Source organism: Oncorhynchus keta, chromosome 28 (genome assembly GCF_023373465.1).
Source record: "Oncorhynchus keta strain PuntledgeMale-10-30-2019 chromosome 28, Oket_V2, whole genome shotgun sequence".
Classification (NCBI taxonomy): domain Eukaryota; kingdom Metazoa; phylum Chordata; class Actinopteri; order Salmoniformes; family Salmonidae; genus Oncorhynchus; species Oncorhynchus keta.
Genome location: NC_068448.1, coordinates 32,575,645 through 32,598,835, shown reverse-complemented (window position 1 = coordinate 32,598,835; position 23,191 = coordinate 32,575,645). Strand labels below are relative to the sequence as shown.

Sequence of the window (23,191 nt, the reverse complement as noted above, 5' to 3'; positions counted from 1 at the left end):
CAAATGTAATATAAATGTTTGCGTAACTGCACTGTTTGAGGTAAGTACCTGGTTAGGCAGCGGCGTAGGTGAAATCTGTGTAGCAGTCTCTGTCTCTTTGTCTCTCTGTAGCAGTCTCTCTGTAGCAGTCTCTCAGTCTCTCTGTAGCAGTCTCTGTCTCTTTGTCTCTCTGTAGCAGTCTCTGTCTCTTTGTCTCTCTGTAGCAGTCTCTCTGTAGCAGTCTCTGTCTCTTTGTCTCTCTGTAGCAGTCTCTCTGTCTCTTTGTCTCTCTGTAGCAGTCTCTGTCTCTTTGTCTCTCTGTAGCAGTCTCTGTCTCTTTGTCTCTCTGTAGCAGTCTCTGTCTCTTTGTCTCTCTGTAGCAGTCTCTCTGTCTCTTTGTCTCTCTGTAGCAGTCTCTCTGTCTCTTTGTCTCTCTGTAGCAGTCTCTCTGTCTCTTTGTCTCTCTGTAGCAGTCTCTCTGTCTCTTTGTCTCTCTGTAGCAGTCTCTGTCTCTTTGTCTCTCTGTAGCAGTCTCTGTCTCTTTGTCTCTCTGTAGCAGTCTCTGTCTCTTTGTCTCTCTGTAGCAGTCTCTCTGTCTCTTTGTCTCTCTGTAGCAGTCTCTCTGTCTCTTTGTCTCTCTGTAGCAGTCTCTCTGTAGCAGTCTCTGTCTCTTTGTCTCTCTGTAGCAGTCTCTGTCTCTCTGTAGCTGTCTCTTTGTCTCTCTGTAGCAGTCTTTCTGTAGCAGTCTCTCTGTCTCTCTGTAGCAGTCTCTCTGTCTCTCTGTAGCAGTCTCTCTGTCTCTCTGTAGCGTCTCTCTGTCTCTCTGTAGCGTCTCTCTGTAGCTGTCTCTCTGTCTCTCTGTAGCGGTCTCTGTCTCTTTGTCTCTCTGTAGCGGTCTCTGTCTCTCTGTCTCTCTGTAGCGGTCTCTGTCTCTCTGTCTCTCTGTAGCAGTCTCTCTGTCTCTTTGTCTCTCTGTAGCAGTCTCTCTGTAGCAGTCTCTGTCTCTTTGTCTCTCTGTAGCAGTCTCTCTGTCTCTTTGTCTCTCTGTAGCAGTCTCTCTGTAGCAGTCTCTGTCTCTTTGTCTCTCTGTAGCAGTCTCTCTGTAGCAGTCTCTGTCTCTTTGTCTCTCTGTAGCAGTCTCTCTGTCTCTTTGTCTCTCTGTAGCAGTCTCTCTGTAGCAGTCTCTGTCTCTTTGTCTCTCTGTAGCAGTCTCTCTGTAGCAGTCTCTGTCTCTTTGTCTGTCTCTCTGTAGCAGTCTCTGTCTCTTTGTCTCTCTGTAGCAGTCTCTGTCTCTCTGTCTCTCTGTAGCAGTCTTTCTGTAGCAGTCTCTCTGTCTCTCTGTAGCAGTCTCTCTGTCTCTCTGTAGCAGTCTCTCTGTCTCTCTGTAGCGTCTCTCTGTCTCTCTGTAGCGTCTCTCTGTAGCTGTCTCTCTGTCTCTCTGTAGCGGTCTCTGTCTCTTTGTCTCTCTGTAGCAGTCTCTCTGTAGCTGTCTCTTTGTCTCTCTGTAGCAGTCTTTCTGTAGCAGTCTCTCTGTCTCTCTGTAGCAGTCTCTCTGTCTCTCTGTAGCGTCTCTCTGTCTCTCTGTAGCGTCTCTCTGTAGCTGTCTCTGTCTCTTTGTCTCTCTGTAGCAGTCTCTCTGTAGCTGTCTCTTTGTCTCTCTGTAGCAGTCTTTCTGTAGCAGTCTCTCTGTCTCTCTGTAGCAGTCTCTCTGTCTCTCTGTAGCAGTCTCTCTGTCTCTCTGTTTCTCTGTAGCAGTCTCTCTGTCGCTCTGTAGCAGTCTCTCTGTTTCTCTGTAGCAGTGTCTCTGTCTCTCTGTAGCAGTCTCTCTGTAGCAGTCTCTCTGTAGCAGTCTCTCTGTAGCAGTCTCTCTGTAGCAGTCTCTTTGTAGCAGTCTCTCTGTAGCAGTCTCTTTGTAGCAGTCTCTCTGTCGCAGTCTCTTTGTAGCAGTCTCTCAGTCTCTCTGTAGCAGTCTCTCAGTCTCTCTGTAGCAGTCTCTCTGTCTCTCTGTAGCAGTCTCTCTGTAGCAGTCTCTCTGTAGCAGTCTCTCAGTCTCTCTGTAGCAGTCTCTCTGTAGCTGTCTCTTTGTCTCTCTGTAGCAGTCTCTCTGTAGCAATCTCTCTGTCTCTCTGTAGCAGTCTCTCTGTCTCTCTGTAGCAGTCTCTTTGTAGCAGTCTCTCAGTCTCTCTGTAGCAGTCTCTCTGTAGCAGTCTCTCAGTCTCTCTGTAGCAGTCTCTCTGTAGCTGTCTCTTTGTCTCTCTGTAGCAGTCTCTCTGTAGCAGTCTCTCTGTCTCTCTGTAGCAGTTTCTCTGTCTCTCTGTAGCAGTCTCTCTGTCTCTCTGTAGCAGTCTCTGTCTCTCTGTAGCAGTCTCTCTGTCTCTCTGTTTCTCTGTAGTAGTCTCTGTTTCTCTGTAGCAGTCTCTCTGTCTCATAGCAGTCTCTCTGTCTCTCTGTAGCTGTCTCTTTGTAGCTGTCTCTCTGTAGCAGTCTCTTTGTAGCAGTCTCTCAGTCTCTCTGTAGCAGTCTCTCTGTCTCTCTGTAGCAGTCTCTCTGTCTCTCTGTAGCAGTCTCTCTGTCTCTTTGTCTCTCTATAGCAGTCTCTCTGTAGCTGTCTCTTTGTCTCTCTGTAGCAGTCTCTCTGTAGCTGTCTCTTTGTCTCTCTGTAGCAGTCTCTCTGTAGCAGTCTCTCTGTAGCAGTTTCTCTGTCTCTCTGTAGCAGTTTCTCTGTCTCTCTGTAGAAGTATCTCTGTCTCTCTGTAGCAGTCTCTCTGTCTCTCTGTTTCTCTGTAGCAGTCTCTGTTTCTCTGTAGCAGTCTCTCTGTCTCATAGCAGTCTCTCTGTCTCTCTGTAGCTGTCTCTCTGTCTCTCTGTAGCAGTCTCTGTAGCAGTATCTCTGTCTCTCTGTAGCAGTCTCTCTGTCTCTCTGTAGCGTCTCTCTGTAGCTGTCTCTCTGTAGCAGTCTCTGTCTCTTTGTCTCTCTGTAGCAGTCTCTCTGTAGCTGTCTCTTTATCTCTCTGTAGCAGTCTCTCTGTAGCAGTCTCTCTGTCTCTCTGTAGCAGTCTCTCTGTTTCTCTGTAGCAGTCTCTCTGTCTCTCTGTAGCAGTCTCTCTGTTTCTCTGTAGCAGTCTCTGTTTCTCTGTAGCTGTCTCTCTGTAGCAGTCTCTCTGTCTCTCTGTAGCAGTCTCTCTGTAGCTGTCTCTCTGTAGCAGTCTCTGTCTCTTTGTCTCTCTGTAGCAGTCTTTCTGTAGCTGTCTCTTTGTCTCTCTGTTTCTCTGTAGCAGTCTCTGTTTCTCTGTAGCAGTCTCTGTTTCTCTGTAGCAGTCTCTGTTTCTCTGTAGCAGTCTCTGTCTCTCTGTAGCAGTCTCTGTCTCTCTGTAGCAGTCTCTCTGTCTCTCTGTAGCAGTTTCTCTGTAGCAGTCTCTCTGTCTCTCTGTTTCTCTGTAGCAGTCTCTCTGTCTCTCTGTGGCGTCTCTCTGTAGCTGTCTCTCTGTAGCGGTCTCTGTCTCTTTGTCTCTCTGTAGCAGTCTTTCTGTAGCTGTCTCTTTGTCTCTCTGTTTCTCTGTAGCAGTCTCTGTTTCTCTGTAGCAGTCTCTGTTTCTCTGTAGCAGTCTCTGTTTCTCTGTAGCAGTCTCTGTTTCTCTGTAGCAGTCTCTGTTTCTCTGTAGCAGTCTCTCTGTCTCTCTGTAGCAGTTTCTCTGTCTCTCTGTAGAAGTATCTCTGTCTCTCTGTAGCAGTCTCTCTGTCTCTCTGTAGCAGTTTCTCTGTAGCAGTCTCTCTGTCTCTCTGTTTCTCTGTAGCAGTCTCTCTGTCTCTCTGTAGCGTCTCTCTGTAGCTGTCTCTCTGTAGCGGTCTCTGTCTCTTTGTCTCTCTGTAGCAGTCTTTCTGTAGCTGTCTCTTTGTCTCTCTGTTTCTCTGTAGCAGTCTCTGTTTCTCTGTAGCAGTCTCTGTCTCTCTGTAGCAGTTTCTCTGTCTCTCTGTAGAAGTATCTCTGTCTCTCTGTTTCTCTGTAGCAGTCTCTGTTTCCCTGTAGCAGTCTCTCTGTCTCGTAGCAGTCTCTCTGTCTCGTAGCAGTCTCTCTGTCTCCCTGTAGCAGTCTCTCTGTAGCATCTCTGTAGTAGTCTCTCTGTAGCAGTCTCTCTGTAGCAGTCTCTCTGTAGCAGTCTCTCTGTCTCTCTGTAGCAGTCTCTTTGTAGCAGTCTCTTTGTAGCAGTCTCCCTGTTTCTCTGTAGCAGTCTCCCTGTTTCTCTGTAGCAGTCTCCCTGTTTCTCTGTAGCAATGAGACAGGTGTCTGTCTGTCGCAGTGGACACTGAGTTGGTATCTGTCTCAGGCTGTCTGTCTCTCTGGGTGGCTGGCTGGCTGACTGGCTGACTCTTTGTATGTCTGTCTATATGACTTGCCTAGTTAAATAAAGGTAAAAAAAAAAAATCAATAAATGAATATATAGCATTGCAGGCTGAGTGGGCGTCTGTCTGGCCAGCTGGCTGGCTGGCTGCTGAGGGGTGATTCAACATGGTTACTCACTCTACACTGCAGGGTTGGGACAAACAGTACACTGCTGCCCAACCCTGTCAGGCAAGGACAGATGAAATGGGGACAACATAAACTACAGCGTAGCGTTGTCTTTGAGAGTCTGAAGGGCTGGCTTTTCTCACATAAGGGTAGGGTCATTTTTCATGATCAGAAACGCAAAGCAGATGGACAGAGGAAAAGTAAAGGAATAACTATATGGGAGTGTGTTTTAAGAGAGGGGATGACAGATGAGGAGGAGGAGGTCAAGGAGGTAGCTCTGTGCCCACACAGACAGAAGAATGGGTGGGTTTATGGAGAAGCCTGAGGGAGGTTTAGGGGACAGGCTTATGGTGCACACTTGGCTCCTGAACTCACTAAATCCTGTGTTGTATTATTAATGGGATTAATCCCCTCTTTCCCTTCATGTACTCTCCCTCTCTCTCTGTCTCTCCTCATCTACCTCTCCTATCATACCTGCTACCTCCCCAATCAGGTCTGTCTCTCTCAATCCTCACTGCTTATCTCCACTGACTGTGCATGGCCAAGAGGTTATGAGGAATAGACATACTTGGCACATTGTTGACCTTGAGACCCATATCTTATTTTGCAATCGGCATTTGCGCAACATTGCAATATATTTAAACTTGAGCTTTGAAAGCATGTTAATTAGATCGTTTCGAAGGACCGCAACAACTGTCGCAGGGCTTTTCTGACTTAGATTGTAATTTATCACTGAATCAAATCCATAAACCATTTGCTGTTGAAACACAAACACTGCTCTCTACCGTCTCAGGTCTGTGGTGATTGGCTGACTCTCCATGCTGCTCTGTCTGGCTGGGCTGATCCCAGATATGGCCATCCCTGGCTCCTGCCAGCTTGTTAGCACAGAGCACAGAGCACAGAGCACGAAGCTGAAACATCTGTAGTTATCACCAAGGAAGTGTGTGTGTGTGTGTGTGTGTGTGTGTGTGTGTGTGTGTGTGTGTGTGTGTGTGTGTGTGTGTGTGTGTGTGTGTGTGTGTGTGTGTGTGTGTGTGTGTGTGTGTGTTTTACTAGTCAAAAGGATAGTAAAAACAAAGAAAATTCTCCCACATGAGGACAAAGGCTATTTTAAGTTTAAGGGTTAGAATTAGGGTTTAGGGAAAATAGGATTGTGAATTTAAATTAATTTTAGGTCCCCACGAGGATAGAAAAACCTCACTGACTTATTCATACTTGAAAACAATTGCATGATTTGTTGGTTCAAAACAGTGTGTCATGCCTGGTCCACAGTGACACAGAGTCAGTGCCTGTTTGTGTGTTTGTATAGAACTCACTGTGTTCATTTGTCTGTTTTCCTCTCTCAGGCTGGCTGTCACTGCAGAGCTGAAGCTGCAGAGTGAGAGAGAGACACAGAGATATACGAAAAGAGAGGGCGAGAGAGGCTGTCTGGCTCCATGTCTGCCCCTGCTCCTTCCACCCGGAGGTCTGTGTCGGGCTCACGCAGGTACAGCACTGCACACACACCTACACATCTGAAACTCCTACTCTCTCCCCACTGGGCGCAGACGTCAATTCAACGTCTATTCCACGTTGGCTCAACGTGGGTGGCAGGTAGCCTAGTGGTTAGTGTGTTGGGCCAATAACCGAAAGGTCACTGGTTCGAGCCGCCAAGATGAGGAATCTACTGATGTGCCCTTGAGCAAGGCACTTAACCCTAATTTGTTCCCGTGTACTTCTATGGCTGACCCTGTAAAGCAACACATTTCACTGCACCTATGCGGTGTATGTGACAGTAAAAAACATAATTGAAATGACGTGGGAACAATGTTGACTCAACCAGTGGGTCCGTCTGTCCTCATTTCTCTAATTCATCCTCTATCGCTCTCCTTTCGTCTTCTTTTTAGATTACCTTCACACTCTTATGTTCTCCACTTAACCCCGTCTCTTATATAAGTACACCCTCATTTATTTTTGACTCATCCTTTTAAAATCCCTCGTACTCTGTTTTACTAATCTCCCTTTTCTATTGAACAGCCCTATTTTCCTCTAAATCCTTCTCTTTTCAACTTTTTCCAGTCAACCTCTTAGTCAACCTCTCTCTCTCAGCTCTCTATTTTGTTCTCCCTACTTCATCCATTTTGTCTTCTTATCATCAGCCACAAGAAATGGTCAGGGGTGAAGAATGTGGGTATGTCCCTCCCAGAGAACCCGTTTAATGATGTGATATCTGGCTGAGTATTGAATGCTGTGTGTGAACTTGTTTGTCTTTATTGCTACAGGGGATTATCATCTCCTGGGAAAGCTGAGGCTCAGTTTTGCATCAGTCCCATCAGCTGCTGAGCTCCATAAGCGGTTACAGGCCAATTTTCTCTCTCTCTCTCTCTCTCTCTCTCTCTCTCTCTCTCTCTCTCTCTCTCTCTCTCTCTCTCTCTCTCTCTCTCTCTCTCTCTCTCTCTCTCTCTCTCTCTCTCTCTCTCTCTCTCTCTCTCTCTCTCTCTCTCTCTCTCTCTCTCTCTCTCTCTCTCTCTCTCTCTCTCTCTCTCTCTCTCTCTCTCTCTCTCTCTCTCTCTCTCTCTCTCTCTCTCTCTCTCTCTCTCTCTCTCTCTCTCTCTCTCTCTCTCTCTCTCTCTCTCTCTCTCTCTCTCTCTCTCTCTCTCTCTCTCTCTCTCTCTCTCTCTCTCTCTCTCTCTCTCTCTCTCTCTCTCTCTCTCTCTCCAGTTGTCAGCGCTTTGCTTTTCTCTTTTTTTTCCCCAACATGGTTGGTTTGACCATGTAACTGCTTTGTCAGCTAAAAATGAATGCAGGGGTGTGTTGGGATTATGGTAAGGAGTGAATGATTGGATTTAACACACTGCAAGTATATTGTGAACTTGCACTCTGTCTATTTAAAGTTGTCTTTATGTTGATACTGTATTTCACTTCAATCAATTACTCCTGTCCAATGTTCTAGCTACAGTGCAAGAGTAGCATGAACTCTATTAGGCTTGGAAAACTGGAGCAAAGATAGAACCCAGCTCTGGTCCTTTCTGTCGTCTCTCTCCCTAGATTCAACCCTCTGAAGGCTCTGCAGCCCAAACGGCGCTTGCAGCAAATGCTGTCGTCCTCCTCGCCCGTGCCTGTACCCGTGCCCGCGCCCCCTGCGTGAGACACCCTTCAGTTATACTGTCCCAGAGAGCATGCTCATGTGCCGTAGTCATAGCTGGACAGACCGGCACAGACAGAGATCCATTGATCTTTGACATTCACTGATAAACCCTCCAGATGCACCAAACAGAATTGGTGGTACAGTGACGTACTGTATAACAATATTATAGCCAATAGCTTGATGAGGTGATTGACTGATTTTAACAGTGCATTTACGGAAGAGTACTGCTGTTAAAGTAGTAGTGCTGGCTGGTCAGTCACTCTGACAATCTCTCAAACCATCTTCAAATCTGACCGTAGTTATTGTGTGGTAGTTTATAAGAGCAGGTCTCTCTGTCCCACCACATTCTCGTCTCACTTCTTGCAACCACTCTGTATAGGAGTATTCCTCACACAGTGTCAGCACAGCCTGCATACACATCATAACACCAGCTTGGCCCACATCAGGCACGTTCACACCAGGGTCCAACTCAAAGGAGAAGAGATGTAACGATGGACTGAAATTGTGCCGAACCTTATTTAGCCCACATATTTGACATGTTCTAGACCTTTCTTTTCAGGCTTGCTTCCGCTGCATTTTCAGCTTGACCCTTTTCTGTTTGTATGCTGATGGCCTTTGTCATAACCTGACATAACCCTTCCTCAAATAAAACTGCTCCCAACAGCTGGTTCTCCTCCCACCCAGTCTGGAAGCCAGTGATTGGGCAACACTACTGGCCTCCTGGATAACTGCCAGAATTGGATTGCTTTGTTTAATTGCCTGTCATTAGTAAATGTACCAATTTGTCAACAGTCACAGACTAGTACAGGACAGGAGTTGCCCATCACAGTGCCCCTTCCCCATTCCTTCACTAATAAAATGTAGAAACTACATGAATATGATTTCAACTGAATTTCATTCTACTTTCTTTAGTTTTCTTCTTCTCCCAGTTGTTAATTCTGCTGACTTTGTTTTTGCTTTCTTGTTCTGATGTTGTTTTTAAGGGTTATGTGAGGTAGGAATTTCCCCAGATTGCAGGCTGTAATTGTGCATATTTTTGGTGTGGGCTCTTGATGCCACTGCTCACCTTTCGTCCTGAGGGGGACAGCGTAAGACGGCAGAAATGGTGATTCATGGTTGAATCATTTCTTTGTTTAGGAGAATAATGTTTAGATGAAGTCCTCTTCAGATGCCCTGTTAGCCTATAGCAGACGTCGACAGGGCAAGTTCATGTCTCGTTAGTAGTTGTAATCTGCCTATGCTCTCTCTCATTAAAGAACCAATCTGCTGCATTTGCACACATCAGTGTAGAGGAATCTCCCTGAGCCAAGGATTAAGTTCTAATGAGACCGTTTTTAAGGAGAAGTCATATTTTAATCCATTTCATTCTAAATTAATTTCTCATTCATCATTAGCCAGTGTTTATGCTCTAAACAATCCAGGCTACGGTCTTTATTTCAATTTAAACAGTCTCACTATCAAACTAGATAGGTACTCACTTTTCTTATCCCCTGATGACCATTGTTGATGTATTTGGCCAACACAGAGTATAAGCCCTAAGTACTATTGATGTTTGTCACTGGGTTGTAGTCTGACAGACATCACTACCTCCTCACTGTAATAGCTTGTTGTCTTTGGTCAGGTTTGACTACTGCAGGTTCATAGAGCTAGACTACATTCCAATGGAGACAGACTATATGGTTTCAATGCGCCCAACGGAACGAGGATATCTCACTACCAAGTCTCCGGAGCGGCACTGTCGGTCAGCACAACTCTCCCTTTATCCCTCTCTCTCTCCGTCAATGTTTTGTTGTTGTATCTCTCTGACTTCGTGCCGTAGGCATGTGCAGTGCATTCAGAATGTATTCAGACCCCTTCCCTTTTTTTCTACATTTTGTTACGTTAGACTTCTTCTAGGATGGATTTAATAGTTTTTTCCCTCATCGTTCTACACACAATATCCCATAATGACAAAGCGAAAACAGGTTTTCAGGTTTTCAGAAATACCTTATTTACATAAGTATTTGGAATCTTTGCTATGAGACTTGAAATTGAGCTCAAGTGCATCCTGTTTCCATTGATCATTCTTGAGATGTTTCTACAACTTGATTGGAGTCCACCTGTGGTAAATTCAATTAATTGGACATGATATGGAAAGGCACACACCTGTCTATATAAGGTCTCAGAGTTGACAGTGCATGTCAGAGCAAAAACCAAGCCATGAGGTCGAAGGAATTGTCAGTAGAGCTCCGAGACAGGATTGTGTCGAGGCACAGATCTGGGGAAGGGTACCAAAATAATTCTGCAGCATTGAAGGTCCCCAAGAACAAAGTGGCCTCCATCTTTCTTAAATGGAGGAAGTTTGGAACCACCAAGACTCTTCCTGGAGCTGGCCGCCCGGCCAAACTGAGCAATCGGGGGAGAAGGGCCAATGGTTACTCTGACAGAGCTCCTTAGTGGAGATGGGAGAACCTTCCAGAAGGATGACCATCTCTGCAGCACTCCACAAATCAGGCCTTTATGGTAGAGTGGCCAGACGAAAGCTTCTCCTCAGTAAAAGGCACCTAAAGGACTCTCAGACCATGACAAACAAGATTCTCTGGTCTGATGAAACCAAGATTGAACTCTTTGGCCTGAATGCCAGGCGTCACATCTGGAGGAAACCTGGCACCATCACTACGGTGAAGCATGGTGGTGTCAGCATCATTCTGTGGGGATGTTTTTCAGCAGCAGGGACTGGGAGATTAGTTAGGATCGATGGAAAGATGAACCGAGCAAAGTACAAAGAAATCCTTGATGAAAACCTGCTCTGAAGCAAAGGTTCACCTTCCAACAGGACAACAACCCTAAGCACACAGCCAAGACAACGCAGGAGGGGCTTCGGGACAAGTCTCTGAATAGCCGACCAGATCCCAGACTTGAACCCGATTTGAACAACCTGAAAATAGTTGTGCAGCGACGCTCCCCATCCAACCTGACAGAACTTAAGAGGATCTGCAGAGAAGAATGGGAGAAACTCCCCAAATACAGGTGTGCCAAGCTTGTCGCATCATACCCAAGAAGACTCTAGGCTGTAATCGCTGCCAGAGGTGCTTCAATAAAGTACTGAGTAAAGGGTCTGAATACTTATGTAAATGTGATATTTCATTAAAAAAAATTGCTAACATTTCTAAAAACCTGTTTTTTTGTATTCTGTGTAGATTGAGGGGAAAAAGACAATGTAATCAATTTTAGAATAAGGCTGTAACAAGATCGGGGGAAAAATCAAAGGGGTCTGAATAAATTCCGAATGTTCTGTATTTAGACTTCATGCCAATACATTGAATGCCAAATGTATATTGTCATTCAATATGCGTTTTAAAGTCTTAATTTGAACTTCTGATAACTTGTTCTGTTGTTGAGCATCACTAGATGTGGGATGTTAGAGCGTTATGGTACAAGGTCCATGGCATGTAGATTGAATCCAGGTACTTTCTAAACCATCACATGCAAGCTGATCTGTTGTTGGCTGGGAGTAACCTTTCACCTTTTGGCATTCTCATTTATTGATGAGAATTATTTATTGACATGATTGAAGTTCTACTTTGTCTTGGCTTTTGGTTTTCTTGACCGCTTTCATCTACTCAAAGTGCATGGCATCTTTGAGCCATCGTGTACTATCACCTGTGTTGCAGAGCATACTGTATGTCCTCCTTCATCATGGCCTTTTAATGCATGTCTGTCTTGGCACGTTTCGAGTCTGTGTTTTTTAGTGGGCATGTTTGAGGGTGAGTTTTTGGGCATGATTTAATGTTGGTTGAGTTTTATTGAGGCAGGATTTGTTCTGGTGTTTGATAATGTCAGTTAATAGTACTCTGTCTGTCTATATTGCCTGATGTATTAACGGTCCCTCTCACTCTGGTACAGAAGGACAGCTGCCCCAGTCAGCAACAGAGATCCCTATGGCAACGCCTCTCTCAGCAGCAGCAGCACTAACTCTGGCTCCTGCAAGGGCAGTGAATGCAGCCCCACCAAGGGGTAAGACAAAAATTGTCTACCCCATCAAACTGTAAGACTAAGGGCTCTATTCAATCCTCATCGAGGAAATTCAGCGTCCCAGTGGGATTGAATCTTAAAGGCAATGTTCCCGCATTAGCTGAGACGGCATTCAAGGTAAACGCTGCCGATTTTCCGCTTAGTAGGAACTGGCCTTTCCATTTCTTCAGCGATACAGATTGAATATAACCCTATGGCCTGCTATGCCCCCATGTCAGTATCATTCTCCTACATGGGAGAATGAGTGCCTACAAAGTGTTATGTTTTGTATCATAAGGACATGTACAGTGCCTTGCGAAAGTATTCGGCCCCCTTGAACTTTGCGACCTTTTGCCACATTTCAGGCTTCAAACATAAAGATATAAAACTGTCTTTTTTTGTGAAGAATCAACAACAAGTGGGACACAATCATGAAGTGGAACGACATTTATTGGATATTTCAAACTTTTTTAACAAATCAAAAACTGAAAAATTGGGCGTGCAAAATTATTCAGCCCCCTTAAGTTAATACTTTTTAGCGCCACCTTTTGCTGCGATTACAGCTGTAAGTCGCTTGGGGTATGTCTCTATCAGTTTTGCACATCGAGAGACTGAAATTTTTCCCCATTCCTCCTTGCAAAACAGCTCGAGCTCAGTGAGGTTGGATGGAGAGCATTAGTGAACAGCAGTTTTCAGTTCTTTCCACAGATTCTCGATTGGATTCAGGTCTGGACTTTGACTTGGCCATTCTAACACCTGGATATGTTAATTTTTGAACCATTCCATTGTAGATTTTGCTTTATGTTTTGGATCATTGTCTTGAGGGAAGACAAATCTCCGTCCCAGTCTCAGGTCTTTTGCAGACTCCATCAGGTTTTCTTCCAGAATGGTCCTGTATTTGGCTCCATCCATCTTCCCATCAATTTTAACCATCTTCCCTGTCCCTGCTGAAGAAAAGCAGGCCCAAACCATGATGCTGCCACACAGTGGGGGTGGTGTGTTCAGGGTGTTGCTTTTACGCCAAACATAACGTTTTGCATTGTTGCAAAAAGTTCAATTTTGGTTTCATCTGACCAGAGCACCTTCTTCCACATGTTTGGTGTGTCTCCCAGGTGGCTTGTGGCAAACTTTAAACAACACTTTTTATGGATATCTTTAAGAAATGGCTTTCTTCTTGCCACTCTTCCATAAAGGCCATATTTGTGCAATATACGACTGATTGTTGTCCTATGGACAGAGTCTCCCACCTCAGCTGTAGATCTCTGCAGTTCATCCAGAGTGATCATGGGCCTCTTGGCTGCATCTCTGATCAGTCTTCTCCTTGTATGAGCTGAAAGTTTAGAGGGACGGCCAGGTCTTGGTAGATTTTCAGTGGTCTGATACTCCTTCCATTTCAATATTATCGCTTGCACAGTGCTCCTTGGGATGTTTAAAGCTTAGGAAATCTTATTGTATCCAAATCCGGCTTTAAACTTCTTCACAACAGTATCTCGGACCTGCCTGGTGTGTTCCTTGTTCTTCATGATGCTCTCTGCGCTTTTAACGGACCTCTGGGACTATCACAGTGCAGGTGCATTTATACGGAGACTTGATTACACACAGGTGGATTGTATTTACTATCATTAGTCATTTAGGTCAATATTGGATCATTCAGAGATCCTCACTGAACTTCTGGAGAGAGTTTGCTGCACTGAAAGTAAAGGGGCTGAATAATTTTGCACGCCCAATTTTTCAGTTTTTGATTTGTTAAAAAACTTTGAAATATCCAATAAATGTCGTTCCACTTCATGATTGTGTCCCACTTGTTGTTGATTCTTCACAAAAAAAATACAGTTTTATATCTTTATGTTTGAAGCCTGAAAAGTGGCAAAAGGTCACAAAGTTCAAGGGGGCCGAATACTTTCGCAAGGCACTGTAATTAAAAGGTCTTATAACTTGTTAGAGGAATGTATGAGCCGTAGCCCTTGACACTGATCAGCGCCTACATTGGAACGCAGTGGCTGTACATGTCGTCAGAGTTCAGGGTCTCTGCTTCACAGCTCTGTATGGGTTTTGACTGACAGCCGTTCTGAACTTGAGCTCCCGCTAATTGGGCAACTTCTGAAAAATGCTTGTTGTCTGAGTGAGAGAAGGTGTAAATTACGAGGACTCTCTGTATTTTGAAAGGTGAGATGTTGAAGATTATAATAAATACTGCTTTGATGTCATGCAAGCAAGCTAAACACATGTGAGCCCAAATTTGCACTTCACATTTACATATCATAAAACTCATGTCGTATACAGTGTCCACATTTATGATAACTATGTTTGATGTACAGTTACAAGGTAACATGGCGTTATACCCTGGGTTGTCCTGAACAGAATGAGCCTATGTTTGTTGAATTGTGAAGAAAATCTGCCATCACTAACATTGAGTGGCTGCTGCCAACCTATTGACTCAAATCCCTAGACACTTCAATAATTAAAAATTGGATGTAATAAATGTATAACTAGTCACTTTTAACAATGCCACTTTATATAATATTTACATACCCATTACTCATCTCATATGTATATACTGTACTCTATACCATCTACTGCATCTTGCACTATGCCGCACGGCCATCGCTCATCCATATATTTATATGTACATATTCTTATTCATTCCTTTACACTTGTGTGTGCATAAGGTAGTTGTGAAATTGTTAGATGACTTGTTAGATATTACTGCATGGTTGGAACTACAAGCACAAGCATTTCACTACACTCTCATTAACATCTGCTAACCATGTGTATGTGACAAATAAAGTTTGCCATGAATATTGGAAAGTCATGTTGGAAATAAAATTATGCCCACCTGACCCAGATTGCGATTTTATAATGGAACATTTTTGGATTGTTTCAACAACAACAGTAATTGTGTAAAGTCTGGGACACAGGGCTGTGTTCCAAACAAAGTCTGCTTGCTCTAGAACGGCACCACTAGGAGAGTAGAAACAGAGCACCTTATAGTTGAAGACTCTTCTTTGAGTCATAAAAGTGCATTGAAATGACTTGAGAACTGTGCACACTTTGGAGAGGTGTGTGGCCACTTGGAGACACCAGTTAGACCTCTCACTCAAGACAACAAATGACAAGGGTTTATGTTGTACTTACCCCCAAAGTATTTTCAGATTTCATTATCAACAAATGTGGTGAAAAGTACAGTAAATGTCAAATGTTAATAAAATCAACAGTGTAATGTTTGGATTCAGTCTTGTGTTACATGAGCTGTTGTGTCCTCACATTTAGTCTAGTCATTTCCCCGTAATCTCTAAACTGTTCCCTTTTTTAATTGCTGCCATAGTTATGCATATGCTTTCCATATTTCTTCCGTAAGAAACATTTCAATCTATCGCTATCCATATAGGCCATTTCCAACGAGTGTAAGGGGTTTTAATAATGTCTTATAATTCAGCTTGTAGAAGATAATGGATTCCAATACATCTTTGTCTCTCCTGTTTCCTCTCTCTCTTTCTCCAAGGCGTCACATGAAGGCATACGCCTCATGTACAGATAACCATGGCATCCGCCCCCCTCCCCCAGAGCAGTACCTCACACCCCTGCAGCAGAAGGAGGTGTGTATCAGACACCTGCGGGCCCGGCTCAAGGAGTCAGTCGACAGGCTGCAGGACAGGTGAGACACAAAAGGACACACTGGAATGATTCTCTAGCCAAAAGGAAGATCTGGACTCGGACCATTACATTTTCCCATTTACTCTGGTCTCGTTCAAACAAGTAAATTTTCATTTGAGCATTTTTTGTTTTGGAAATATTATGCTCTTTGAAATATAGATTTGAGTGTCAACTTCTACCCCATTTCCATCAAATTACCCTCATAACGCTTTCATTTTGTAATTATGTTGATATATAAACATATTTTTTGGGGGCAAATTACTAAATCGCCAAACATTATTACTAAATCTCTCTCTTTAAACCTCCCTTGTTCACTCCCTCCCTCTCTCTCAAACTCCCTTGTTCACTCCCTCCCTCTCTCTCAACCTCCCTTGTTCACTCCCTCCCTCTCTCTCAACCTCCCTCCTCCTCCTCTTCTCTGTCTGTCTCAGGGACTCTGAGATCGATTCGTTGAAGACCCAGCTGTGTCGGATGCAGGAGGACTGGGTTGAAGAGGAGTGTCACCGTGTGGAGGCCCAGCTGGCCCTGAAAGAGGCGCACAGGGAGATCCAGCAGCTCAAGGAAGTGGTGGACGTGGTGCGCACCAACCTCAGCTCCAGCGACTCCACCGACACCGGCGTCCAGAAATACTTCCAGGATATCAATGCCCAGAACCTCAAGCTGGAGAACCTGCTGCTCAGCATGGAGCTGGCTCAGAACGGGGTGGCCAAGGAGCAGGAGGCTGCTGCAGCAAGAGGAGTGGCAGGGGGGTCTCGGGCTGGGAGGCCTGGGACTGCGGGGTCATGGCCTGGGAGTAGTCCCGCTGCATCAGGGACTGGAGGGGGTGGCTCCAAGAGTCTGTGTGGGTCCTGTGACGGCTCCCCCGCCCGTTCTCTGACCCATAGCTCTACCTACACCAAGCTGAGCGACCATGCACTGGGGGATAAGAACGGGAACGGCCTGTCAGGGGAGGAGAACCATGACAGCGGCTTTGTGTGCTGTGGGGAGAGTCACAGTGCAGCCAGCAGTCAGAGGGCAGACAGCAGTCACAGGGCAGACTTACTCCTGGAGGCAGCCTTCCTATCTGAAGAGACAGCCTCACTGCTCAGCACCTACTCCCACCTGCCACAGTCCTCCACCTACGAGAAGCTGTGTACCGGGCAGGACAGGGTGGTGCCCCTGCGCTGTGCCATGGGTGGGGCGGGCAGCACCAACCACTCCTGTCTGTCCCACCACCACCTGTACCTGCACCACCTCAGGGAGCAGGCCGTCCAGACAGAGAGCTGCCCCGTCCCGGTGGGGTTGGGCTACGCCTCTGACCTGGACACCATCACCGAGCGCACCTTCCGCTCTCAGGCCTGCAGCCCCACCTCCACCTGGGTCTCAGATGAGGGAGACGACCTGGACTCAGTTACCATGACGTCAGTCACCATGACAACTCTCACAGCTACAACAGCTGAGCCCGCTCCTGGTACTCCTTTACCCAGCTCTGCCTCTGTCTCCTGTGCAGTGGATATGGCCTCCCTATCAGTGAAGGAGGATGGGAAGATGGTGGGAGAGTTGGAGAGGCATATAGAGGTAGTGGGGGAGGGTGCAGTGGGGATGGTAGAGGTAGGCAAGCAGCAGGAGGAGGAGGATGTGGGGTTGGTACAGTTGTGTAAGCAGGAGGAGGTAAAGGTGCTGGGGTTGGTGAGGGAGGGGAAGCAGGGGGAGGTCCGGGAGTTAGATCTATATAATCAGAGGGAGGAGGTTTTGGAGGTGAAGAATCAGAGAGCGGTTGAGGAGGTGAGGTCAGTGGAGGTGGAGGAGCGGCCCCACACCTCCCAGCCCAGGAGCAGCTCGCTACAGGAGATAGCTGGGGTGACAGTGGTGGAGGTTGATGATGATGAAGAGGCTGAGGTTCAGGGAGCAGTAGGGGGAGCAGAGGAGTCTACCTCTTCTGAGTCTGGACCCGCAGTGAAGACCTACTGGAGCCGCCACTTCCTGGTGGACCTGCTGGCAGTGGCTGTGCCCGTGGTTCCCACGGTGGCATGGCTGTGCCAGGGGGCACGGCGCGATGGACTGCCAATTTACCACTTCGGCTCACTGCTGCGTGGCTGCTGCACAGTGGCCCTCTCCTCCCTGCGCAGGGGTGGGGGAGTCCGGCACTACCCCGCGGGCACAGGTGGGGGAGCCATGGGGGGCACAGAGATCTGAGACAGGCCCCGTAACAGCCTGGGAACTGCACACACACAGCACTGCCCTCTCTGGTCCTGGGTCCTGGGTTTGTCCTCCACCTGAAGTACTGGGTAAAGAAAGGAGGGGAGCGCTGATTTTGAATAAATTATTCTGAAGACAGGACAGCCCCAGCAAACCATATAACCCTCTCTGGTGGTGGCCTCTTCCACCTCTTCTGCTAGACTGAGAAGGGACACCAGGATGTGTTGAACTGACATTAAATGGTAGAACTGAACAGTTCAATGGATACTGAATGGTCGGAGTGTGACTGATGGGGATTGTAACCACTCTCTCTTGTGTGCAGGGAGACTGAAAGGTCTGTCCGTCACTGTGGCTCCCTTTATTGGTCCAGTTCCATTTTGACTCGTGTGTAAGAAATGTGTGATCACACAACATGTGTGTTGTGAGTGTGCAGCATGTGTGTGTTCTTCTCTGTGTTGTATTGCGTTGTGTAGCCAAAGCACCTAGGTGTCTGGAGGCAATCGCAGCCATGGCTGTGCAGTAGTTGGTCTGCTCATTTACGAGTGAATGACTGAAGTCTTGACACATGGCAGTTGCCCCCTAAAGTTACCAGGCAAGCTGCTGCTGTACATTTCTGCTTCCTGTCACTGGTGTCCTAGATTAACAATCAGTGTTGTAGCATTCAGTCCATGTCCGTCGTCCAAGTGTTAGTCATTCCAGACCCATGAACCAGAAACATCTCAAGAAGGAAGCAAATAGAAATATAATAATTGAAACTTAGTTTATTTTTCTTTCAAAAATAGGAAAGGGATTATGGACTTTGTTGTTCTTGGGGTGTTTGCAGTGTCATGCCTGAGTTGGAAGAATCTGAGTGTCTTATTGTTTAGGGCTGTAATGGATGTAGTCATTAATGTGAAATAGTTGAAAGGCTGAGCAAGGACTGTACTGTAATGTTTAAATATAAGTCTTTGTCAGCGATATCTGAGCCAAACAAGTGCTAACTGATGTCCACAAGATTGTGATGCAACCAACAAGAACAGTCCTTTGAGTTGAAGTACATTGAGTTCTTTAGAGAAGAAACAGGATAGATCTTATTTCTTTAGTAATTTATTAACAATGTTTTGCACTATTATTCACTTTGTGAGGTTAAGCAACTACTTGAAGTCAAATTTGTGTGTTTCCAAAGTCGAATGCGGCCACAGTTTTGCTTCTGAGGTTTTTTTGTGTTCAAATATACTTTCTCACAACTGTCTAATGGAATATGTTTCAAAGTAAAGGTGCCATTTTTCTTTGAACACTGAAAACTGTTGCCTTCCGTCCATAACTTTCTTTTCCTGTAGTGTTTTAGCCGTAGGGAATATCCTTCTCAAAATGTTTCGCTGCTTTCTGGAATGTGCGTTGGATGTGCATTTGTGGTGTTGTTTCTCTATTCCCCTTCATTTCTGCTGCTTGACAATCCCTTCTGTGCGTGTTTCTGCTGATTTGACCTCCTCACGATGACTTCCAGCACCTATGAATTGTGAAACACACGAGCAGCACTGACAAAATAGTTTGAGTGGTGAATTAATGAAATGCTTGGGAGTTGTCTTACACACTTTGCGACGTCGTCATGTGCTTTCGATTTGAACACTTTCCACAACCCTGTTGGAATTTTGTATTGTGCGTTGCTGTAGCTCTTCCCCGTCTTGTTTCATCATCATGACCTGTGAATGGTCCCCCTGCCATTTGTAAAGCCTGCTTGGTGTAAGTGGTTCAGGAAGCCTCTGCATTTTTAAAAATTAAAAGCCATACTCCTTCCTGTAAGGTGAATGTGTTTGAGAATGTGTCTAGCAGAAACACAATGATGAAAATAGTGTGATTGATAATCATATTGATATGCATTTGTAGATGACTCACCTGAAGTCTCCCCAACAGTACATGGGGTGTTTTGGCCAATAATTGGAAAAACGTCTGATCTGATAGGTCAAATTACAAATTAGTGGCAATATATCAGAATTTGGCTACCTGTGTAAACAAAGACATCGCTTGTTAAACCTGTACTGAACTATTTGATATTTCTCAAGCAATTTCATTGGTGTTTGAACAGTCAAACAACACCCCTTCATTATGTACCTCTACGCACAACAAAACAAGCTTAACAGTAATGTGTGTGTCTGTGATGTTAAGTGAATTACTAACGGGTCATGCTTATGTTATAGTTACCGTCTGCTAATTGCTTGTTATTTTCCTGGGTTTTGAAGCATAATTAGATTTCTGATGTTCTGGTCTTGCCACCATAGTACTTTAACAAGCCCAGCTCTCTCCATCGGATGCTTGATTTGATTTGGTAATGCACTGCTATGATGTTAGTGTGTCTGTCCTTTGGGATAATACCCTTTCCCCAAAGTGTACTGTTTTTGTGTGAAATGCTTTAAGCATCAACAAAGATGATCAGGGTGATGGATTTATTTATAGCTCAAAAGAACTACCCAAATCACATTGGGAGTCACTGGACTTTGCATTTGGACATACCTGTAGGTCATTGGAGCTTACGTTAGGACATACCTGTAGGTCATTAGAGCTTACGTTACGACATACCTGTAGGTCATTAGAGCTTACGTTAGGACATACCTGTAGGTCATTGGGAGTCATTAGAGCTTACGTTACGACATACCTGTAGGTCATTAGAGCTTACGTTACGACATACCTGTAGGTCATTAGAGCTTACGTTACGACATACCTGTAGGTCATTAGAGCTTATGTTAGGACATACCTGTAGATCATTAGAGCTTACGTTAGGACATACCTGTATGTCATTGGAGCTTACGTTAGGATATACCTGTCGGTCATTGGGAGTCATTAGAGCTTACGTTAGGATATACCTGTAGATCATTAGAGCTTACGTTAGGACATACCTGTAGGTCATTAGAGCTTACGTTACGACATACCTGTAGATCATTAGAGCTTACGTTAGGACATACCTGTAGATCATTAGAGCTTACGTTAGGACATACCTGTAGGTCATTAGAGCTTACGTTACGACATACCTGTAGGTCATTAGAGCTTACGTTAGGACATACCTGTAGGTCATTGGGAGTCATTAGAGCTTACGTTACGACATACCTGTAGGTCATTAGAGCTTACGTTACGACATACCTGTAGGTCATTAGAGCTTACGTTACGACATACCTGTAGGTCATTAGAGCTTATGTTAGGACATACCTGTAGATCATTAGAGCTTACGTTAGGACATACCTGTATGTCATTGGAGCTTACGTTAGGATATACCTGTCGGTCATTGGGAGTCATTAGAGCTTACGTTAGGATATACCTGTAGATCATTAGAGCTTACGTTAGGACATACCTGTAGGTCATTAGAGCTTACGTTACGACATACCTGTAGATCATTAGAGCTTACGTTAGGACATACCTGTAGATCATTAGAGCTTACGTTAGGACATACCTGTAGGTCATTAGAGCTTACGTTACGACATACCTGTAGGTCATTAGAGCTTATGTTAGGACATACCTGTAGATCATTAGAGCTTATGTTAGGACATACCTGTAGATCATTAGAGCTTACGTTAGGACATACCTGTATGTCATTGGAGCTTACGTTAGGATATACCTGTCGGTCATTGGGAGTCATTAGAGCTTACGTTAGGATATACCTGTCAGTCATTGGGAGTCATTAGAGCTTACGTTAGGATATACCTGTCGGTCATTGGGAGTCATTAGAGCTTACGTTAGGATATACCTGTCGGTCATTGGGAGTCATTAGAGCTTACGTTAGGATATACCTGTCGGTCATTGGGAGTCATTAGAGCTTACGTTAGGATATACCTGTCGGTCATTGGGAGTCATTAGAGCTTATGTTAGGATATACCTGTAGGTCATTGGGAGTCATTAGAGCTTACGTTAGGATATACCTGTAGGTCATTAGAGCTTACGTTAGGATATACCTGTAGGTCATTAGAGCTTACGTTAGGATATACCTGTAGGTCATTAGAGCTTACGTTAGGACATACCTGTATGTCATGAGAGCTTACGTTAGGACATACCTGTAGGTCATTAGAGCTTACGTTAGGACATACCTGTAGGTCATTAGAGCTTACGTTAGGACATACCTGTAGGTCATTAGAGCTTACGTCAGGACATACCTGTATGTCATTGGGGCTTACGTTAGGACATACCTGTAGGTCATTGCTATATATATATATTACTGCTCAAAAAAATAAAGGGAACATTAAAATAACACATCCTAGATCTGAATTAATGAAATATTCTTATTAAATACTTTTTTCTTTACATAGTTGAATGTGCTGACAACAAAATCACACAATTATCAATGGAAATCAAATGTATCAACCCATGGAGGTCTGGATTTGGAGTCACACTCAACATTAAAGTGGAAAACTACACTACAGGCTGATCCAACTTTGATGTAATGTCCTTAAAACAAGTCAAAATGAGGCTCAGTAGTGTGTGTGGCCTCAGGGCATGCTCCTGATGAGGTGGCGGATGGTCTCCTGAGGGATCTCCTCCCAGACCTGGACTAAAGCATCCGCCAACTCCTGGACAGTCTGTGGTGCAAGTGGCGTTGGTGGATGGAGCGAGACATGATGTCCCAGATGTGCTCAATTGGATTCAGGTCTGGGGAACGGGCGGGCCAGTCCATAGCATCAATGTCTTCCTCTTGCAGGAACTGCTATCACACTCCAGCCACATGAGGTCTAGCATTGTCTTGCATTAGGAGGAACCCAGGGCCAACCACACCAGCATATGGTCTCACAAGGGGTCTGAAGATCTCATCTCGGTACCTAATGGCAGTCAGGCTACCTCTGGCGAGCACATGGAGGGCTGTGCGGCCCCCCCAAAGAAATGCCAACCCACACCATGACTGACCCACCGCCAAACCGGTCATGCTGGAGGATGTTGCAGGCAGCAGAACGTTCTCCACGGCGTCTCCAGACTGTCACGTCTGTCACATGTGCTCAGTGTGAACCTGCTTTCATCTGTGAAGAGCACAGGGCGCCAGTGGCGAATTTGCCAATCTTGGTGTTCTCTGGCAAATGCCAAACGTCCTGCGCGGTGTTGGGCTGTAAGCACAACCCCCACCTGTGGACGTTGGGCCCTCATGGAGTCTGTTTCTGACCGTTTGAGCAGACGCATGCACATTTGTGGCCTGCTGGAGGTCATTTTGCAGGGCTCTGGCAGTGCTCCTCCTTGCACAAAGTCGGAGGTAGCGGTCCTGCTGCTGGGTTGTTGCCCTCCTATGGCCTCCTCCACATCTCCTGATGTACTGGCCTGTCTCCTGGTAGAGCCTCCATGCTCTGGACACTACGCTGACAGACACAGCAAACCTTCTTGCCACAGCTCGCATTGATGTGCCATCCTGGATTAGCTGCACTACCTGAGCCACTTGTGTGGGTTGTAGACTCCGTCTCATGCTACCACTAGAGTGAAAGCACCACCAGCATTCAAAAGTGACCAAAACATCAGCCAGGAAGCATAGGAACTGAGAAGTGGTCTGTGGTCACCACCTGCAGAACCACTCCTTTATTGGGTGTCTTGCTAATTGCCTATAATTTCCACCTGTTGTCTATTCCATCTATTCCACTTCCTAAGTGGACAGTTTGATTTCAAAGAAGTGTGATTGACTTGGAGTTACATTGTGTTTAAGTGTTCCCTTTATTTTTTTTGAGCAGTGTGTATAGAATGTTGACATTGATAAAGAGGTCGTCTAGTGTTTTGTTTGGAAAGCAGTGTTTTAACAGGGTTGTTACTGTATCCTA

The 23,191-nt window shown here is 45.4% G+C and overlaps 2 protein-coding genes across 7 annotated transcripts in view; one reads left to right on the top strand and one right to left on the bottom strand.

Annotated features, from left to right (window-relative positions):
- The window catches only part of LOC118361057 (syntaphilin-like), a 42,532-nt gene extending 23,312 nt beyond the window's left edge, over positions 1 to 19,220 (top strand). For 4 of the 6 annotated variants that reach the window (XM_035740789.2, XM_035740788.2, XM_035740786.2 and 1 more), the window contains 5 exons: positions 5,833 to 5,972; positions 9,235 to 9,354; positions 11,499 to 11,609; positions 15,109 to 15,261; positions 15,692 to 19,220. In XM_035740789.2, the coding sequence (XP_035596682.1) occupies positions 5,923 to 5,972; positions 9,235 to 9,354; positions 11,499 to 11,609; positions 15,109 to 15,261; positions 15,692 to 17,435 (2,178 nt within the window). In that variant the 5' untranslated portion in view covers positions 5,833 to 5,922 and the 3' untranslated portion in view covers positions 17,436 to 19,220. The remainder of the gene's footprint in view (positions 1 to 5,832; positions 5,973 to 9,234; positions 9,355 to 11,498; positions 11,610 to 15,108; positions 15,262 to 15,691) is intronic. The other 2 variants (XM_035740791.2, XM_035740792.2) reach the window with 2 other exon arrangements.
- Positions 19,221 to 20,034: 814 nt separating this feature from the next.
- On the bottom strand, positions 20,035 to 21,321 carry LOC127913024 (RNA helicase Mov10l1-like). The gene is made up of 6 exons (XM_052484223.1): positions 21,283 to 21,321; positions 20,959 to 21,024; positions 20,860 to 20,925; positions 20,761 to 20,793; positions 20,279 to 20,344; positions 20,035 to 20,202 (listed from the first exon to the last, which is right to left on the bottom strand). Exons 1-6 carry the CDS (start codon positions 21,301 to 21,303, stop codon positions 20,035 to 20,037), a joined length of 420 nt encoding a protein of 139 aa, XP_052340183.1. The 5' UTR covers positions 21,304 to 21,321.
- Between the last annotated feature and the right edge of the window lie 1,870 nt (positions 21,322 to 23,191).

Excerpts from the sequence above, each read along its gene's own strand:
- LOC127913024 (XM_052484223.1), bottom strand. The coding sequence starts at position 21,303 with ATGACTCCCAATGACCTACAG. Across the intron at positions 20,345-20,760 it reads TAAGCTCTAATGACCTACAG|GTATGTCGTAACGTAAGCTC; the intron begins GTATGTCCTAAC and ends AATGATCTACAG. Across the intron at positions 20,203-20,278 it reads TAAGCTCTAATGATCTACAG|GTATGTCCTAACGTAAGCTC; the intron begins GTATATCCTAAC and ends AATGACATACAG.